Here is a 20,934-nt window from a genome sequence, read left to right on the forward strand (position 1 = left end):
AAAAAAAAAAAAATTAATTCCTCTCCTTTCCTGGTTTTGTAATTCGTATCTTATCCTAAGTATCTCCAAACACTGTCGCATGACATGCAATGTAATAAGCAGGGGGGCGTTGGAGTGCTCCTCTTCTCGGCATGCTCATAGACAGCACAATTCCCCACTGCCACCCCTCCTTCCTCTACCATCCTATAAATGGCTCCTTCCTCTGCCATCCTTCTGTCATTACAATAGTTTTCCTGCTCGTCTGTGTTGTCCAGTACTGGTCACTTTCCTTTATCTATTTTGGTACATTTTCCTGTTGTTTTATAAATAATCTATAATCTATAAATATACTCCACATTCACATGTTGTATAATTTATGTAAATAGACCGACGTGCTAAAAGCTAAATAAGCAGCATTATAACCTAGCAGAGCCTCTATTACTCAGTTTTTGTTTTTGCACTGAGGTATTGGAAAGTGTCACTCTGTACAAATGGTGGCATATTTTTTTTTAATAGACCTTTTAATAGTTTTGAAACCAAGAACGATCATGATGGTAAGACGTGGGGGGGATATTTTTTTTTCCTTTTATAATTTCAATAAAGGACAATGGAGCCCCAAAATAAAGGAAATGTCAAAGGTTTGGGGAATACAGAAGAGGCCAGTCAACATAAGGACAGTGTCACAGAAATGCTGAGTGTTACATTTACAAAGATCATAGCTAAGTGCCAGTCTGCCCGACATGTGCGCAGCTGGGCACCATGGTGTTGCACGCCAGCACTTCCTGCACAATTGAATTAATCCCCATAGGTGTCAGACACTGGTTTTAGGGTTTTCAAAGTTATGAAATGTTCTTTGTCATTTATAATTTAAAAAATGATGTACGCCAATGGGCCTATAGTATACCCACACACACTTGGTCTGACAAGTGTTCGTGTCTGTTTGAATGCCTGTTGCATTCAGAAGAGTTACCGATCATTTAAGTATATAGTAGCGTATTTTTGGAGACATGGTGACAATTGCACTTCTAATGCTCTATTTAATGCGAGAAAACATTATATTTTTTTAATCTTTTTATTATGTTTTGCAACAGGAGCTTTGCTCGCTCATAAATGCCTTACAAAATATACCACATTTTACAGTGTGATTTTCCTGTCTAATTCTGAATGTATTTCTCTATATAACTATGGATATTGTAGCATGCGGTGGGTGTATTTACCATAGAAGAGCTCTGTAGGGATCTTATGATAATATGGCTGTTATGGAGGTAATTCAAGAGTCAGTCACTGTAACATCATCATTTTCCCATCTCTCTGCTGCCTGCGGTGGTAAATTGCACATTACGCTAACAATGCCAAATTGCCTCAAATGTTCCGTTTTATTTTACATTTTTTAAAGGGACTCTACCCCATGTCCCTTTTTATGTATTGGTCTAATGTAATTATGTTAACAGACCATTTTAACTTTCTCTCAGCTTGGGTGTGTGGCCTAATGACCAGAGATAGTGTGACCTTAGTGAAAGTGGGACCCTAGCAATACAGCTAAGATGGCCACCACTGCATAAACTTGCCTGTTGCTGCACCAAGATATAATCATACCTACTAACTTTGTATAAATCCTTTCCGGAAGCAGCCCGGACAGCTGCTGCTGCAAGCCGGTTTGGGGGGCGCGGCAAGACAGTTAACATAATTAGGCCCTTCCCCGTTCCAGGAAAATTCAGCGATTTGCGGGTCCTTGAGGAGAGGACGGGGCTAAATGACGCAGTTCGCCATCCTCCCGCATCCTGTCCGCTTCACTAGGATGTGGGCAGAATGCGGGTGATCTGCCTACACTTCAGGGGGGCTACCCAAATAATCGTGAGCCTCCCCTGACTCCAGGGAGTGTAGGCAAGTATGGATATAATGATGTAGTATGTACACTTTTTGCAGTTAGTTGTGGCATCTGAACCTTGTCTGGTGACTGCAGCAACAATGTAGTTTAATCACAGCACAGGGCACTTTGTCTCAATATGGCACTTTGGGCCTGATTCAGACCCACTCGCGAGCAGCTGTCCGCTCGCAAGTGGGTCGATGTTCTGCACTGAGCATGCGCACGACGGAGGGAGCTCCGTCGTGCGCATGCGCCAGACGCGATGAGCGAAGGAAAGTCCTTCGCTCGTTGTGTCTGATCAAAGGGGGCGTGCTGTCGATGTTGTTTGACAGCACGCCCCCTTTGGTAGGCGTGCCGGGGGCGTGCCTCCCTGACGGGGGCGTTCCCACGGGAACGCCTCCCGTCAGAAGCCGGCCCACTGACATCACTAGTGATGTCAGTGGGAGTGATTTTGGCTCTGATAGAGCCAAAATCACTCCGGAGCTTGCGGTTGAAAACCTCAACCGCAGGCTCCGGCTCGCAGTTTCGATGGTCGCGATGGTCAAGACCATCGCGGCCATCAAACTGCACGCTCGTATAGCCTGTGGGTGGTCACCCACAGCTATACGAGCGTCCAGGAGGACACTCCATTTTCATGGAGGGCGGCCCTCATTCAGAGCGTGCGCTCTGCTCAGAGCGTACGGCTCTGAATGAGGGCCTTTATCTATAGAGTAGGAGAGCCTATATTATAAAGCCTTACTGTATTTAGATGTGTAGATATAAAAATGTAAGTATTAAACTATGATTTGGATTACCCTGCAGCCTTGAGTGAGCCAAGTTCTGGACTGCGCTTGTAAAGCCCAGTGCTGGGTGCAGAATATCTAAATATGTTTCAGTGACTGGGCACTTTCAGGGGTGACGCTTGGAAAGTGTATTGAAGTTTATTTTGTTACACAGACATGGGTAATTCATTAATTAAGCCTGTGATTAACCATTTTGTTTATTGTCATTGGTGCTTTTTGGTTACCTTGCATATTGGAAGGAGACCAATATCTACTAATTAGATTGTGTTTAAGTCAAAATAATTTAGTTTGGATACTACTCATCACACAGAATATTTAGTCATCAGGAAACAAAGGATGAAACACAATTGACAAGGTCTTGTTAAATTTATATTCCTTCATTTTGGAAGACTGTTCCCTGATTTGTAACTGAGCTAAAGAGGCTTAGGCTGGACCCTTCCTGTGCTGTATGCTTTTTTTTCTGTATGTAAGAGTGGATATGGCTCTGTTGAAGAGGTATAATTTCTTGAACTGCTTGAAAGTGAATTACCTTCTATGCTGTGGAGTTTCTATCACCTTTAGCTACGGACTTGTCTTTCTAAGGACACTTATTCGGATCTAAATAGACATCTGCTTGCATGAAGACATCTACATCTACTTACATCCTGTAACTACTAGAATATCGCAACGTGCTATTCTGTTCACTAGCTGTTCTGGGTTGAAGCTCAGTGTCTCAAAGCTCAAGCCCTCTGCCAGCTACCACGCGAAGACTGATCGATGCTGAGTGACCAGTATGGATTAGCTTACACCAGCCAGGAGGTGTTGAGGAACTGTGACCCAGATGTGTCATGTGTGTGTCGGCTGTATCAACAGAATTGTGGTGGAGACAATCCACCAAATAAATCTCAGGTAATGTATGGGGTTGACAATGAGTGCCTGCCGTGCTTAAATAACAATCTAAATTATGAGTAAATAAATTCATAGAAAAAATATGCAAATGGATAAAAAAAATAGTAAAAAAAATGGTGACATAGGATAATGATCAAATGCTTATCTTAAAAGGATGTTCATGAAGGTAAGTGGATAGAGCCTCAACGCATTTCGTCTACTTCAGGACTTCATCCCTTTGATGAATTGTAATTTAGCCTGTAGCTTTTTATCAATAAATTGTTCTTATGTACTGTTTTTACATTAATTTATTTAATTGAAATATAATTTTTATTTGGGTACATCTGTATATTGATTTTTATTAATGAAATAGTTTCTTGGTCTTATGCAGATATTGTCATTTTTTGCATCTTGCACTTTGTTGATGCCGAATAATAGGCACAATTAGCACTTTTTGTCTTAATAGATATTCAGCATAAATTTACACAGGCATTATGCACTTTTATTCATCATACACACATTGTCATTGAACAAATTTGAACTGGTTATTAATTTGATTGCATATATGTATACTTTTTATGCATTTGCTCATAATTTAGATTATTTCAGCACGGCAGGCGCTCCCCATACATTACCTGAGATAGATATAGAGTGCGAGTGATATAGATGGATATATCCACCTCTATATATCTCTTTGTGTGTGTGTGTGTGTATGTATGTATGTATGTATGTGTGTGTGTGTGTATATATATATATACACACTGCTCAAAAAAATACAGGGAACACTTAAACAACACAATGTAACTCCAAGTCATTCACACTTCTTTTCGTCACTCTTGGGGGCGTGCCCGGCACTTACGGACACGCCGGGCAGCCCCCAAGCCCTGCAGACAGGGAGACTAGATGCCGGGCGCATGCGCCCGGCGTCTATTCTCCAGCGGTGACAGGGTCACCGCATGTTTCTCCACCCGCGGGACACTGCGTCCCGCGGGTGAGAACGGCTCCCGCAGGCTGTGAGGGCAGGGCGCTTTTTGCCCTCCTCCTGAAGGAGGGCAGGGCGCCGCGCCCCGCCAAAACAGCCTAGCGGGAACGCTATATATATATATATATAATATATCCCAAATGAGCTTAGAGTTCTGTGTTCGTTAATGCCAGTAATCGAACTTCAGATAAGTTCGGCTGCATCCAACTCCACGCCACGGAGCAATCAATTCTCGAAACAAACAATGAGGAGAGCGCACTCGTGATTAAATGGGAACAATAACTTTACTGATATCTGTTTTACGTACATCAAAGTTAAAAACAAGCGGTATCACCACTTCGTCAGGGGGTGTCATACTGATAACGCGTAGGGTGTGGCTAGTGACACAGACAGAGTGACGTCAACCGGTGTGCCAGAGCCGGGTCTATGTTTTGGAGGATCGGTGTCCGGAGATCAACTTACTGCATTATTGAGTCCCGGAGGATCCGTCTGTGGTGGTTCTGCTTGTTTTTAACTTTGATGTACGTAAACAGATATCAGTAAAGTTATTATTCCCATTTAATCACCAGTGCGCTCTCCTCATTGTTTGTTTCCACAATTGATTGCTCCGTGGCGTGGAGCTGGATGCAGCTGAACTTATCTGAAGTTCCATTGTTGGTATTAACGAACACAGAACTCGAAGCTCTTTTGGGATTTATATATATATATATATATATATATATATATATATATATATATATATATACACACACATACACACACACACACACATGTGGATATACAGTCAGGTCCATAAATATAAACATATCCTACAAACATGTCCGTCCAAGCCGCTCCCTAGAACCAGTCAGTTCACGTTGTGACCAGAAGAAAAGAGCTGAAACATGCAATTGTAGATGAAGCTGACATGCAATAGAACAGTGACAGGTAACATGATTTACCCCAGCAGTTCCTGAATGACAACCCTGGAACCCACAGTATAAGCTGGGTATACACTATAAGATATACAGTCAGGTGCATAAATATTGGGACATTGACAGAATTTTCAGATTTTGTCCTCTATTCACCACCACAATGGCGTTGAAATGAAACAAACAAGATGTGCTTTAACTGCAAACTTTGATTTAATTTGAGGGTAATTACATCCAAATCAGGTGAACGGTGTAGGAATTACAACGGTTTCTATATGTGCCTCCCACTTTTTAAGGGGCCAAAAGTAATGGGACAAACTAAACAATCCTAAATCTAACTTTCACTTTTTAATACTTTGTTGCAAATCCTTTGCAGGCAATTACAGCCTGAAGTCTGGAACGCATAGACATCACCAGACGCTGGGTTTCATCCCTGGTGATGCTCTGCCAGGTGTCTACTGCAAATGTCTTCAGTTTCTGCTTGTTCTTGGGGCATTTTCCCTTCAGTTGTGTCTTCATCAAGTGAAATGCATGCTCAATCGGATTCAGGTCAGGGGATTGACTTGGCCATTGCATAACATTCCACTTTTTAGCCTTAAAAAACTCTCTGGTTGCTTTTGCAGGATGCTTCGGGTCATTGTCCATCTGCACTGTGAAGCACTGTCCAATGAGTTCTGAAGCATTTGACTGAATATGAGCATATAATATTGCCCGAAACACTTCAGAATTCATTCTGCTGTTTTTGTCAGCAGTCACATCATCAATAAATACAAGGGAACCAGTTCCATTGGCAGCCATACATGCCCACGCCATGACACAACCACCACCATGCTTCACTGATGAGGTGGTATGTTTTGGATCATGAGCAGTTCCTTTCCTTCTCTTCTCTTCCCATCACTCTGGTAAAAGTTGATCTTTGTCTCATCTGTCCATAGGATGTTGTTCCAGAACTGTAATGGCTTTTTTAGATGTTGTTTGGCAAACTCTAATCTGGTCTTCCTGTTTTTGTGGCTCACCAATGGTTTGCATCTTGTGGTGAACCCTCTATATTCACTCTTGTGAAGTCTTCTCTTGATTGTTGACTTTGACACATATACATCTACCTCCTGGAGAGTGTTCTTGATTTGGCCAACTGTTGTGAAGGGGTTTTTCTTCACCAGGGAAATAACTATTTTGTCATCCACCACAGTTGTTTTCCGTGGTCTTCCGGGTCTTTTGGTGTTGCTGAGCTCTCCGGTGCGTTCTTTCTGTTTAAGAATGTTCCAAACAGTTGATTTGGCCACACCTAATGTTTTTGCAATCTCTCTGATGGGTTTGTTTTCATTTTTCAGCCTAATGATGGCTTGCTTCACTGATAGTGACAGCTCTTTTGGATCTCATATTGAGAGTTGACAGCAACTGATTCCAAATGCAAATGTCACACCTAGAATCAACTCCAGACCTTTTACCTGCTTAATTGATAATGAAATAATGAGGGAATAGCCCACACCTGTCCATGAAATAGCTTTTGAGTTGATAGACCCATTACTTTTGGCCCCTTAAAAAGTGGGAGGCACATATTGAAACTGTTGTAATTCCTACACCGATCACCCGATTTGGATGTAATTACCCTCAAATTAAAGCTGAAAGTCTGCAGTTAAAGCACATTCATTTCAAAACCATTGTGGTGGTGAATAGAGGCCAAAATCTGAAAATTCTGTCAATGTCCCAATATTTATGGACCTGACTGTATCTATCTATATCACTCGCACTCTCTATATCTATCTCAGGTAATGTATGGGGAGCGCCTGCCGTGCTCAAATAATCTAAATTATGAGCAAATAAATACATAAAAAGTATACATATATGCAATCAAATGAATAACCAGTTCAAATTCGTGCAACAATTCAATGACAATAAAGTGTGTATGATGAATAAAAGTGCATAATGCCTTTGTCTTAATAGATATTCAGCATAAATTTACACAAAGTGCTAATTGTGCCTATTATTCGGCATCAACAAAGTGCAAGATGCAAAAAATTACAATATCTGCATAAGACCAAGAAACTATTTCATTAATAAAAATCAATATACAGATGCACCCAAATAAAAATTATATTTAAATTAATATAAAAACAGTACATAAGAACGATTCATTGATAAAAAGCTACAGGCTAAATTACAATTCATCAAAGGGATGATGAAGTCCTGAAGTAGACGAAACGCGTTGAGGCTCTATCCACTTACCTTCATGAACATCCTTTTAAGATAAGCATATTTTTTCTATTAATTTATTAATGTTATTTATGTGCAGTCATCAGTAGACCCCTTTCCGTTGGTTTTCCGAGATCCAGTTTTTCAGCCCGACCACTGTTCAGCCAGATCTGTGTCATTTGAGAAATCATCTTCTGCTAAGTTGACCATTGGGGATCTTGCAATTAATTTGCATAAATTGTAGACTTTTGTTTACCCCATAAGTGACCTCTGTTCACAATGGGTGTTGAAGTGTAAAGCTGGGTACACACTGACAGAAATATTGGCCGATCGTTTGATCGGCCAATATATCTGCTGCCCGTTGGCCAGTGTGTACCCGCGATAGGTCTGTGAAGGACGTCGTTCAGACACATCGCATTGGTTGTGCTGTCCATCGGTAAGCGTGTATGGGCGGTCTACACATACAGCGGCAGCCGCTGGTAGGAGGGCGGAACACGCCCCCCCTCCCACCCACCGGGACCCGCAGGCAGAAGCAAATGATGGCCATTCATTGTGTATGAACCACCATCATCTGCAGATATATCTGTATAGTGTGTACCCAGCATAAGATTGTGCATTTCAGCCATAGTGGAGCACAAATGTCTGCCCTTGTCCACTGAGTGCAGTTTTGTACAAATCCTGCCCACCAGTGTCTGTTTTCTTTTATATGTTTCTTCTAATTTGCAGATATGAAACCTGCACTCTGACAGACCATGCAGGATATTGTGAGCCCTGTTATGTACATTGAGACATGCACAGTCCTGGTGTCATTCAGGTATTAGAAAATAACTGTCATTTTCCTACGTATCACACTAAGCTCAGCAAGAGAAATCCAGAGCTGACTAGATCTCAAAGACACAGAGCTGTGTATACAATTTAAAATGAAATTAAAGGACATGATGGAAGTGGTTATAAGCGACATGTTGGTCGATTAGGACCCTTGCTGTGTTGTCAATGATGTCATTCTAATCCTGTGACTGTAATCTTGGAAAATGTTGGACAGAGAGGTGATAACAGCAATAGTCTTCCGAGTTTACCTTCTAGTAATAGATCTTGCTTCTTGGAAGCTATAACTAAATCCTATCATTGCTTTTGCTGGCTACACACCGTGTGCTCCAGAGTCCGCTTTGGGACTAAAAGCATTGCTGGGGCTTATTAGAGCTGTAGGATTTTTTAGCAATGGGAGTCATTGGAGGCAGTTTTAATTCCCAGTGAATGATGTAGCTCCTGGGGTGAGTGCCTGGATCTATTCAATTGCCCACATTTCTCCCTGCACTTAAGACGTGAGATGCAGTTTACCGCGACCAGTGCCCAGGGCACAAGTTATGTCGGATTTGTTCTCTTACCTCAGGAGGGTGCGAGCAGAAATCTCCTAGTCACTGATTTGCAGTGAGGCCAATTGAATAGCTACGGGCATTTATCTTAAGAGCTACATCACCGAGCCAGGAATTGAATTGCCCCATTGTCACCAAATGCTGAGATCTATCGCAAAGTGTGTGTGTTTCTGTACATTAAACAAACTTGGGGGTCAATTCAAATGTCCTACGCGCCCCCTATTTGGGTGTCTATATGAATAGGTGCCCGACTAAGCAGTTCAATTGTTTCTCCGTTCAGGTGCCCATTAGTATTTAACGTGGCTACAAGTACCGGCTTTGGCCGTGCAAAGCGTCTAAACCAGTCTAAAGAAGTGGTTAGGGCGCCCAAAACAATGGAGTTCCCCCGCAGCTTTAAGCGCCAGAACGGAGCAACAATTGAATTGCTGTGTCGGGCATCCAATCCTAAATACAACCAGGGGGGCGTCCAAAACAATTGAATCGCCCCCTTGAAGACTTCTGTCTAAAATACACCCATAGGGTCTAATGCAGAGTTGGGAGCAAAGCAAATTAAAAAAAGAAAATCTGAATAAGACACATAGGGGATCCGGTCAGAAGGTCGACAAGTTCTGAATTTTGATATAGACTTTAGGTAAACGACCAATATGTTGACATGTTCATAATGTCGACATTTAAAATGTCAACATAATTTTTTTGCTTATTGTTAGGGTTGGTCTGAAATAAGTAAAAAAAAAATAAAAAATACCTGTATGTCGACTTTCTAGTGTAGACATGTTAAATCTCAACATAAATGTCGACATTTCTGACTGATGACTTATTGGTTGTCGATTTTAAAGTGCATGTCGACTTTCTAATTGCTGATTCCTAATCCGCCCCATAGTGTTGCAACCCCCCCAATGGCTCCTTCTTCTGGATGACTTGACATGTACTTTAATTGGAAGATTTGAGATACACTTTAATGGCAGCTTACACCCATTATCCTACATGGTATTAAAAAGTTTTGGCCTGTTATTGAATTACTTTATTTACTGTTTTCCTGGGGAGGGAATTAAATTGTTTTGCAGATGGGCGCAAGTGCCGCAGGCGGCCATTCCCTATCGTGCATTTCGCGCCCATGTGCATCGGGTTTAGACTGTTAAAGAGGCTGATCTTTTGTAAAGTAACATGTGCACTACCCAAATGCCTGACATTTTGCTGATTTCTCCTCGCCACCTAAGGAGGGTTTGAGCAAAAATAGTGGGCGCTCTCGTCTTTTAGTATAAACGAATGAATAGCTCCCAGTCACTTTTTAGATTTAGAAATGTGTCTGCTTCATTTGTAATGCTGTAATTCCCTAATACATATGAAATTAGATGCACAACTATGGGAAAAGCTTTACTATAACTTATGTAAATTCTTTATACCATCCTTTAGGAAAGTTGTATTTTTCTCTGATAGAGCCAGCTCAAACAATTTGTAATGTATGCCCTCGTCTTACACCTCCAGTTCCTCACTACGTACAGTCAGGTGCATAAATATTGGGACATTGACAGAATTTTCATATTTTGGCCTCAACCAAAATCAACTCCAGACCTTTTACCTGCTTAATTGATAATGAAATAACGAGGGAATAGCCCACACCTGTCCATGAAATAGCTTTTGAGTTGATAGTCCCATTACTTTTGGCCCCTTAAAAAGTGGGAGGCACATATTAGAAACCATTGTAATTCCTACACTGTTCACCTGATTTGGATGTAATTACCCTCAAATTAAATCTGAAAGTCTGCAGTTAAAGCACATCTTGTTTGTTTCATTTCAAAGCCATTGTGGTGGTGACTAGAGGCCAAAATATGAAAATTCTGTCAATGTCCCAATATTTATGCACCTGACTGTACCTCGCCCTTCCCTGTTCTGCCACGCCAGTCCCCTAGGCTTCGTCCTTCCGCCCCTCAAGTAGGTCTCTCCTCTGCTTTACCTATGGTTCCACATTACCTACTAACATCCAGGTCTTTCCCTACTCCCACCCCCTCCGCTCCGGTGTACCGCCTCTCTTCTCCAGCATCACAGAGAAGCTTAGTAAAGCTGGCCACACACTAGACCAACTTACATCCAACCAGCCAACTAGTTGATTGGTTGGAATGAAAATCTGGTAAGGTATGAAAGCAAATGACAATCAGCAATTTGCTCCCAAACGCCGGAAAATGGACCAAAACTGTTGTTTGAACAAATTGTTTAGATCAAACATTTAATAAACTTGTCTGATGAAAATGGTCATCTGTTTTCTGGCATTTAGGAGCAAATTGCTGATCATCATTTACTCCTATACGTTACCAGATTTTCATTCCAACCAATCAACTAGTTGGATGGTTGGACAGATAATCTTTAGATGTGTGGCCAGCTTAAGGCTTGTACTTGGACAACAATTCTGTTTACTAAATTGCTAATTACTTAGCTTGCCGCTCTAACATTTTCGAATTATTCTAATTAGTCTGGTATAAATTCTTTTGCCCACCACCTCTATCAGCATAGCACTTAAACAGTGAAACATTCATCATATTTACAGCGAAAGTGCCATGTTAGCTCTCCATCGATTAGCAGCTCTGCCTGCTACACCTTAGCGTCATGTATCATGCGTAAGTTCACTTCACCCCACTTCTCTTCTCCTTAGTATTTTTTATATTTCATCTATGCATTTCTCCTCCTTTTCACTATTTCATTGCAGCCAGTTTTACTACTTATACAGTCTGCTAGCTCCAGATCTACAATCGCTATATTTCAAACTGCATTTATTCACCCTTCAAGTACTAGGTGTATATAGCGAGACTCAATTTCCGCTTTATTTCTCATATTCTCCTTTCCTTACAATCTAACCTTCTTTTTCTTCCCAAGGTCTTCCATCCAGCATTACAGACTATCAGTTTATTCCGCTTTAGTTTTATTCGTTAATCCAGATGTTCCCAAATTCGGTCCTCAAGGCACCCTACCACTCCAGGTTTTAAGGATATCCATGCTGGAGCACAGGTGACTTAATTAGTACCTCAGTCAATTTGATTTAACCATCTGGACTCAAGTATGAGCTTGGACTGTAATCGTGGACTTTGGGAACCTCTGCTGTAGTGTTTCTTAAAAACCAGAACATAATCTTATCAACTAACTCCTTGAGAGATTTGTTTGTTTTAGTGAAGTGAGGGCCGCTCTTAAATTCAGAGGGACGGCCCTGATTCAGAGCGAGCGCTCTGTCAGCGCGTCCGGCTCTGAATCATGGCCTGAGTTCCTTCATTAGTTTTGTAAGTCCAAACTCTTTAAATGAACCAAGCACCCCACAATACAAGCATCACTTCTGTAGCTTGTTTTTGGCCCACCGTTGGGTCACCTGCTTTTCACCACAATTAAGCTAAGTGGTTTGATAGCCCTTTTGTTAAGCGTAACAAAGACTTCCTACAGTTGTAAGGCTTTGCCTCGGGTTCACTAAAAACAATTGTGTGTGTGTTTGTATCACCATCAAGGTTTGCTCACTTTTGTTCAACTGCTTCTTAATATAATCTTCCTCTTACACATGGTAAACACGTGGAAAAAGAGGAAAGTGCAAGCCATCCATGGTGTTACATGAAATTCAATTGTGAGCTATGGGCAGTCTGCCAGCTCTGAAAGCCACAGTGCAGTCCAGCTATTGGCATACATGTATATTACGTATGCTGTTTACTCACAACATAGGGGAAAGTTTTAATTAAGCAGGCGTTGGACAACTTTGGCCCTTGTCCTGACTGCTTAGCTCGGCATGCATTTTTCTTTTTCAGAAGACTTTTATGACATGGAAATGTATGTTTCTGTTGTTTAGGGCCCCATTTAATAACGAGTGATATGCTTATTATCACTCGTTACTAATCTTAAATGGTGCTATAACCAATCAGCTCCTAACTGTCACTTTATAGGCTGTGTTTGAAAAATGACAGGATCTGATTGGTTAGAGCACCATATAGGATTAGTAACAAGTGATGACAAGCATATCGCTCGTTATAAAATGGGGCCTTTTATGTGTTCATAGTGCTTTGCCATAAAACTGAGTTTGAACTGTGCATGGGAATACTGCATAAAGTGAAATGAGAACTTGTAACAATTGCACACTTATGCAAAAATCTGAATGTTCTCATGGAAACTAAAGCGGAACTCTACACAAATAACTTTTACTGATACCACACCAAAAGCCACTAGACTATTTCTATTAACGATATGGACAATAACGATATCATTCAGTGTGCATGCAGTGAATGACTAACGATGCGTGCTCCCACAGGTTGTTAACGATGTCTTTTGTCGGGATGCAGTTTATAGACTGGTGGTCTAAATGCCGCCGGTCTATATCCCGACTGGAGGTGCCCGACGGCGGACTTAAGATAGGCATCGAAATATCGACGCCTATCTTAATCCCGACGATGGAACGCCGAAGGACGCCAGCCCGAATGAGGTAAGTTTGGGGTGTCCTTATCGTTAGCTGCTTTAGGTTTATAGAGTTATGGAGTGTAGCTGGGCTAGGTTTTGGGGGGGTTAGGTTTAGGCACCCCGGGTGTATGTTATGGTTAGGCACCCACCTGGGAGGGTTAGGTTTTGGTGCGGGAAGCGGGGGGACTTAGGGTTAGGCAGGGAGGGTTAAGGTACTTACCAGCCGGCATCGGGATCTCATCTCGTCGGGATTTGAACCTAAACAGCCGCCGGTATTTCTTACCGATACCCTTTTGTCATCCGTACATGCAGGTCAATCTGACGATATCGTCAAGAATTGCCTGCTCAGAGATGTGGTAGGATGACTTCACTGAAAGGTATCTTTAAAGAGATCTGTCAGTGTGTGCACCTAATATCGTTTGTCCTGCACTACAGAAAGTTCAAGGGAAATCTTTCACTAATATCATTCATACAGCACATCGACCAGTGTGCTTGTCCCTTAATGTGTTAAATCTGTATTCTGTTTTAGATTCTATGTATTCTGTGACTTGTTTTTATTTTCTGTTTTGCAGCTTATTTTATAAAGCAGTTGGCTTGAGGTAAACAGATGGTTAGTAATTATGGTATTTCCATTGGGATCTCATTACTTTGTCATGTGAGGTTAGTATCTAGAAAAAGACCTGATCGGCTTAATGAGTCCTTTCTGCCATTCTGCATTATTTCACAATTTGTCCTCAATACTGGGGAAGGTGTTATTCCTTTTTCTAAAGTATATATGAGAAACCGCACAATGATTTACACTGTTACTGATATAGTGCGCCCAAGATGGCTGCCTTACCTGGTACTTTTGGGGATAGTGTCCGTGATTCTCAGAACTGATGTTTCTTTGGCTATCTTGTAAGTTGTGCTTCATATTTTATAGTCACCCAGTGTAACCATTGTAGTGCACCCCAGATGGCTGCAACCTTTGTAATATAGTTTCCTCCTGCAAATATAGAGCGCTTTGAGGTTGTTGGTTGTTTTTTTTTTTTGAGAACAGCGCTATTTAATTATTCCTGTTTCCAGGAAGGTGTCTTTGTTGCACCCTATCATGGTGAAACAAGAATGCAACAGTGTGTAAGGGTGCATTTAGTCTTTACTTAAATGAGAAGTAGTAGTGTGTATTTAGTTTACATGCAGCATACAGGCAGTTGCACCCAATATGCAGCACAAGCCTAATCACTGCACATTCACTTTTATAGGCTTCTCTTATTCACACTTTCATGCCATGTTCTCTGTTGTTTGCATATATCACATGAACTGATGATCAATTTTGCAGTTGTGGTTCCTCAGTGTCTGATGTGAATGGTTCAATGTGCTGTGTACTATGTTGGAACCATATAAATATAAAATACTCCTTAGTCAAACTAATCTATTTCTGTTATAGCCTTTTCTTTGCTCTTTAAAACATAGAAAATGCTGACTCTAAAACAGAAGCGCTCATAAACCTTCTTCAGGACTAAGGGCATGTAATGACTTACGTGCATTTAAAAGTGCTAAGGACAAGCCCCACTCATCCTAAGTACTGCAAGAGTTCAAATCTGGGATCTAACTTACCTAAAAGGCCCCTACATTGTTGTTGGCTACTACTGGAGCTGAGAGGGATTTGATAAATCATTGTGCCGGGGAGAGAGAACATCAGTACGCCACACGCCCTCACAGCAAAGACGCGAAAAGTGCAGGGGATGGCGAGAGAGCACTTTTAGAGCACTAAAAACACTCTATCTCCACCATTGTTGTACACACATACTTTGGGTAATCTCTTTTTGTAGAAGGAAGTCCCCATCTCATATGATTTTGCCCTAGAGTAGTTATTTTCATGTATGTACTATCGCCAAAATATAAACACTGAAGGAAACATAAGTCCAGTAATGGTGTCACCTCTTTCAAATTGTTGCTCCCTTCTTGGTTACTGCCTGGTGATGTCCCATACTTGGCGACAACCTCCGGGGGCAGAGTGGGGAGGGTATGACGTGGCATTGGGGTTGGACCGTGGGTGTGACCGAATTATTGAGATTACTGGCATTGTGAAGCAGGGGGCGGGGCCACGATGACACGATTCAGTGCAAATTATGTGATCCTCCCCAAGCTGCTGGGGAGGAGGGGGAGTCCGGTGGGTAGGCAGCCAGCTGGGAGACTTGCCCACTTTTCTGGGCGGCTGGGATGCCAGCCGATTTTTTTTTATTTTTTTTTATTCTGCAATTTGCAATCGATTGTGTAGAAAAATCTTTCCCTTTTTCAGTCGATTGCAGAATTGCCACAATCGATTGAAAAAGGGAAAGATTTTTATACACCGTCGATTGTGTATAAAAATCTTTCCCTTTTCCAGTCGATTGCAGAATTGCCACAATCGATTGAAAAAGGGAAAGATTTTTATACACCGTCGATTGTGTATAAAAATCTTTCCCTTTTCCAGTCGATTGCAGAATTGCCACAGTCGATTGCAAATTGCAGAATTGCTGCAATCAATTGCTGATGTATGGGGGCCTTTACCAGTAAAATGATGGGCCTTTCAAGATTGGCAGATCTGTGTTTGCTGCAATCGATCTGCAAATCAATGAAAAAGATCTGTAATGTCTTGAAATTGTTCAATTGTGGTTTTCAGATTGCTGATGTATGGGGGATTTCCCAATCGAGCAATCTGCGCCCATACACTACAGATCTTTTTCAGTGATTTGTAGATCGATTGCAGCAAACACAGATCTGGCAATCTTGAAAGGCCCATCATTTTCATGGTAACGGTCTGCAAATCTGCTGATCATGTCCATACACTAGCAATCTACAGCCCCAATCGATCTGTTGGACAATCTGATTAAACAATTCCAATCACTTTTTTTTTTGCAATCTGTGAAGCCCATACATTGCAGATTTTTATACACAATCGATTGCAAATTGCACGATTGCTGCAATCCATCTCTGATGTATGGGGGCTTTAATTTACAGATTAATGAAATAGTTGAAAGCTTTTTGGTGGTCTATAAAACATTGACTTTTTTTTATTTTGTGCAAGCAGATGACAGCAATCCTGCTTTCCATATGATGCTGATTAATCACCAGAATTCTAACTTTAAAATTTATATTTCGTTTAATTCTCCTCAAAAAATGGCCTGCGACAGGTTTAGTCCAAACAACATTTAGCAGTATTGATGGTTTTCTTTTAGAACTTGAACCTAGAAGATTTAAGGAAACCCTTTCCGACTTGATTTTATTGGTGCATGTTCCCACTTTTACAACCCGCTTTTGCCAGTTACTAGAATTGACACTTTTTTGCTGATCCGTACTAGCGACATGTTCTAGAACAGCTGCAGGCTCCCTAAAATCCTGCCCAGTCATTTACTTACAGCATTGCAGGACCAAGATCTTCAGCCTTATCGGCAGATAAAACTGACCCAACAGCTCTAAGAATCCTTAGTGTGCGTCTTAAGCTGGGTACACACCTGAACAACGGTTTGACCCGGCAGTGTGATGTTAATAATGTATCGCATCACTGTACACACTATACGATCCGTGGTACGACAGCGCAATGTATCATTACATGCTTCATGTAACAACACCACTTCGTCCGTGGAATTATTCCATTGGACGTGCAGAACATCCCATGGGATGATGCAATGAATGACTGGTAAAAGTTAGTTATTGTGGGGTACACACTATATGATGGTAGTGCAGATTGGTCGAAAGTACCAAGATACAGTCAGGTGCATAAATATTGGGACATTGACAGAATTTTCAGATTTTGGCCTCTATTCAACACCACCATGGCTTTGAAATGAAACAAACAAGATGCTTTAACTGCAGACTTTCAGATTTAATTTGAGGGTAATTACATCCAAATTGGGTGAACAGTGTAGGAATTACAATGGTTTCTATATGTGCCTCCCATTTTTTAAGGGGCCAAAAGTAATGGGACTCTCAACTCAAAAGCTTTCATTATCAATTTAGCAGGTAAAAGGTCTGGAGTTGATTCTAGGTGTGACATTTGCATTTGGAATCAGTTGCTGTCGACTCTCAATATGAGATCCAAAAGAGCTGTCACTATTAGTGAAGCAAGCCATCATTAGGCTGAAAAATCAAAACAAACCCATCAGAGAGATAGCAAAAACATTAGGTGTGGCCAAATCAACTGTTTGGAACATTCTTAAAAAGAAAGAACGCACCGGAGAGCTCAGCAACACCAAAAGACCCGGAAGACCACAGAAAACAACTGTGGTGGATGACAGAAGAATTATTTCCGTGGTGAAGAAAAACCCCTAAACAACAGTTGGCCAAATCAAGAACACTTTCCAGGAGGTAGGTGTATATGTGTCAAAGTCAACAATCAAGAGAAGACTTCACAAGAATGAATATAGAGGGCTCACCACAAGATGTAAACCATTGGCGAGCCACAAAAACAGGAAGACCAGATTACAGTTTGTCAAACAACATCTAATAAAGCCATTACAGTTCTGGAACAACATCCTATGGACAGATGAGACAAAAATCAACTTTTACCAGAGTGATGGGAAAAGAAGAGTAGGGAGAAGGGAAGGAACTGCTCATGATCCAAAACATACCACCTCATCAGTGAAGCATGGTGGTGGTAGTGTCATGGCGTGGGCATGTATGGCTGCCAATGGAACTGGTTCCCTTGTATTTATTGATGATATGACGGCTGACAAAAGCAGCAGAATGAATTCTGAAGTGTTTCGGGCAATATTATATGCTCATATTCAGTCAAATGCTTCAGAACTCATTGGATGGCGCTTCACAGTGCAGATGGACAATGACCCGAAGCATCCTGCAAAAGCAACCAAAGAGTTTTTTAAGGCTAAAAAGTGGAATGTTATGCAATGGCCAAGTCAATCCCCTGACCTGAATCCGATTGAGAATGCATTTCACTTGGTGAAGACAAAACTGAAGGGAAAATGCCCCAAGAACAAGCAGGCACTGAAGACATTTGCAGTAGAGGCCTGGCAGAGCATCACCAGGGATGAAACCCAGCATCTGGTGATGTCTATGCGTTCCAGACTTCAGGCTGTAATTGCCTGCAAAGGATTTGCAACAAAGTATTAAAAAGTGAAAGTTAGATTTAGGATTGTTTAGTTTGTCCCATTACTTTTGGCCCCTTAAAAAGTGGGAGGCACATATAGAAACCGTTGTAATTCCTACACCGTTCACCTGATTTGGATGTAATTACCCTCAAATTAAATCTGAAAGTCTGCAGTTAAAGCACATCTTGTTTGTTTCATTTCAAAGTCATTGTGGTGGTGAATAGAGGCCAAAATCTGAAAATTCTGTCAATGTCCCAATATTTATGCACCTGACTGTATATCTTATAGTGTATACCCAGCTTATACTGTGGGTTCCAGGGTTGTCATTCAGGAACTGCTGGGGTAAATCATGTTACCTGTCACTGTTCTATTGCATGTCAGCTTCATCTACAATTGCATGTTTCAGCTCTTTTCTTCTGGTCACAACGTGAACTGACTGGTTCTAGGGAGTGGCTTGGACGGACATGTTTGTAGGATATGTCTAGACAGCCCAGCAGCATGCATCAGCGAGAGTTCAAAAGACTCGTCCAAAGCAGTTTTGATCTGTGACTGCATCGTTTTTCTCTGGCATGAGATAAATGATCACAGAACGGAGGAATAAAAAGGAGCTCTTAAAATGTTACCGTGCTTTCCCATTTCTTGAGCATTTTCCTCTCACAGCAGGAATGGCATCAAATGATGTTTTAGCACTTGTGTTGCAATTGCCCTCTTGCTGTGTGCGTGATGATTAAGCCGATCTCCATGCTGCTTAAGTGTTTTATCCCAGATCTCTCTCGTTAGAAACACATGAGCAGTGTGACTTGATTAGGGTACTTGCAAACAACGCCTGAGGCTCTTTAGCTGTTGTTGAACAACAAGTTGCAGCGTTTTTTGCCAGTTTTGGGGATTGGAAATGGTCACATTATCAAAACCTGCCTGGTTTGCGCTTGTTCCATTACTTGTGTCATTGTGTGTTGTTCTATGACCTTCATCTATAACCGTTTTCTCATTCTCTCTAGGGCGCCAATGCCTCGGCTTTAGAGAAAGAGATTGGTCCGGAACAGTTTCCAGTGAATGAGCACTATTTTGGTTTAGTAAATGTAAGTGGTTCATGTTTTCCATTGTACAATGCACATTAAGTCTCTACCTTCTGGAAAACATTCTGTACAGAATGCTGATATATAGGGAGGAATTCAATTGTTTTCAGCCACCTACGCACCCCATGGAGCAATTCAATTGTTGCTCCTGTCGGGCGCGATCAGCTGCCAACGCCAACATTTCAGCTAGTACCCCCCCCGGTGTGTGCGAGCTGTGACACGGCACTTTTCGCGATCACGTCCTGCACTTTGGTCAGGTGTAGACGTTTTACGCAGCTAAACCTGACCTCATTGCACGCAATATTCTAATCAATTGAATCTCCTGTCACTTTAGACGGGGGATCGGCGTAAGAAAACAAGTGAATTCCGCCCATAGAACAAGTGCAGACTATGTAAAGCCTGTCGCAATAAACAAATGTCTCCATTCAGCACTTATTTCCAGGGGAAAGGGAAGATAGAAAACGTACAATATATGAAAACTGAATCCCCAGCAAAGCTCCAACCAACAGCAATTTCATGTATCGTGCCAGTGACTGCTTTTTACTGGCTGCTTAGGCTGCTTGACTTGTTGTCCTATTTGGGATGGAGCTGGAAAAACGTTACACATTGGTGACGCATTAATTCTCAGCTATGTCTGTGAAGTGCTGTTGAAAGGCCAGCACCCTGCCGGCTTCGCACATTGCCAATTTTCCTTTGCACCACATCAAGGTGCATAGAAAAGTTGTTGGTGTTGGGCTACAGTGTTCTCCCCAGGAACTTTTTCCAGCTGGGTGGCATCAAAAAGTAGCCGGGCGGGGGCCTTCGCAATAATTAAAATGTTTTAAACCCTCACCTTATAATGATTTAAACTTGAAATAACATTTTAGATATTCTTATTAGAGGTCCAGTCGTCTGATTATGAAAAAGCTGCAAAGTTTGTAGGATCTGGTTCTTTTTATACAGCTTCCAGATACTGACCCCACTTGCAGGCTCCCAAAGTGCCGGGTGGTAGGCTGTTTCTTGCCGGATGGTGCACCCGCAAAAAACAGCCTGGGGAAAACACTGGGCTACCGTAATAATTAGGTATGTGCACAGATGTTCGGCATGGCGGAACATTGCAGAGAATTGAATTTTTCCCCTTTTCATTATATGCAATGGCTGTGTCCTGTGTGTAACTGGCAGGTGGCGCTTCCAATGGGAAGCCTCTGCCAGTCACTGTGTAGCCAGTGCAGTCACGGACTGCAACTGGCTCACTGAGATGTCAGCTTTTACTGGGGAGGTGAGGTAAAATCTGCCTCTGGCTGTGACATGTGAGTAGTCAGACTGCCTCCGCTCTGTTACTGCCTCACCACCTTTGTATAACGAGCAGCTGTTTTTCTATTGTCTCTTCAGTGACTAGGGATTAGTATCTCACTAAAAATAACTTTACATTAGACA

General features: G+C 41.8%; 1 protein-coding gene across 1 annotated transcript in view; it reads left to right on the forward strand.

Annotated features, from left to right (window-relative positions):
- Nucleotides 1-20,934, forward strand: part of USP12 (ubiquitin specific peptidase 12) — a 118,761-nt gene that overhangs the window by 36,408 nt on the left and 61,419 nt on the right. The window contains exon 2 of the mRNA XM_088460280.1: nucleotides 19,441-19,521. Within this exon, the coding sequence (XP_088316406.1) occupies nucleotides 19,441-19,521 (81 nt within the window). The remainder of the gene's footprint in view (nucleotides 1-19,440; nucleotides 19,522-20,934) is intronic.

The sequence above is a fragment of the Taudactylus pleione genome, unplaced genomic scaffold (genome assembly GCF_031769625.1).
Source record: "Taudactylus pleione unplaced genomic scaffold, aTauple2 ptg000043l, whole genome shotgun sequence".
Classification (NCBI taxonomy): domain Eukaryota; kingdom Metazoa; phylum Chordata; class Amphibia; order Anura; family Myobatrachidae; genus Taudactylus; species Taudactylus pleione.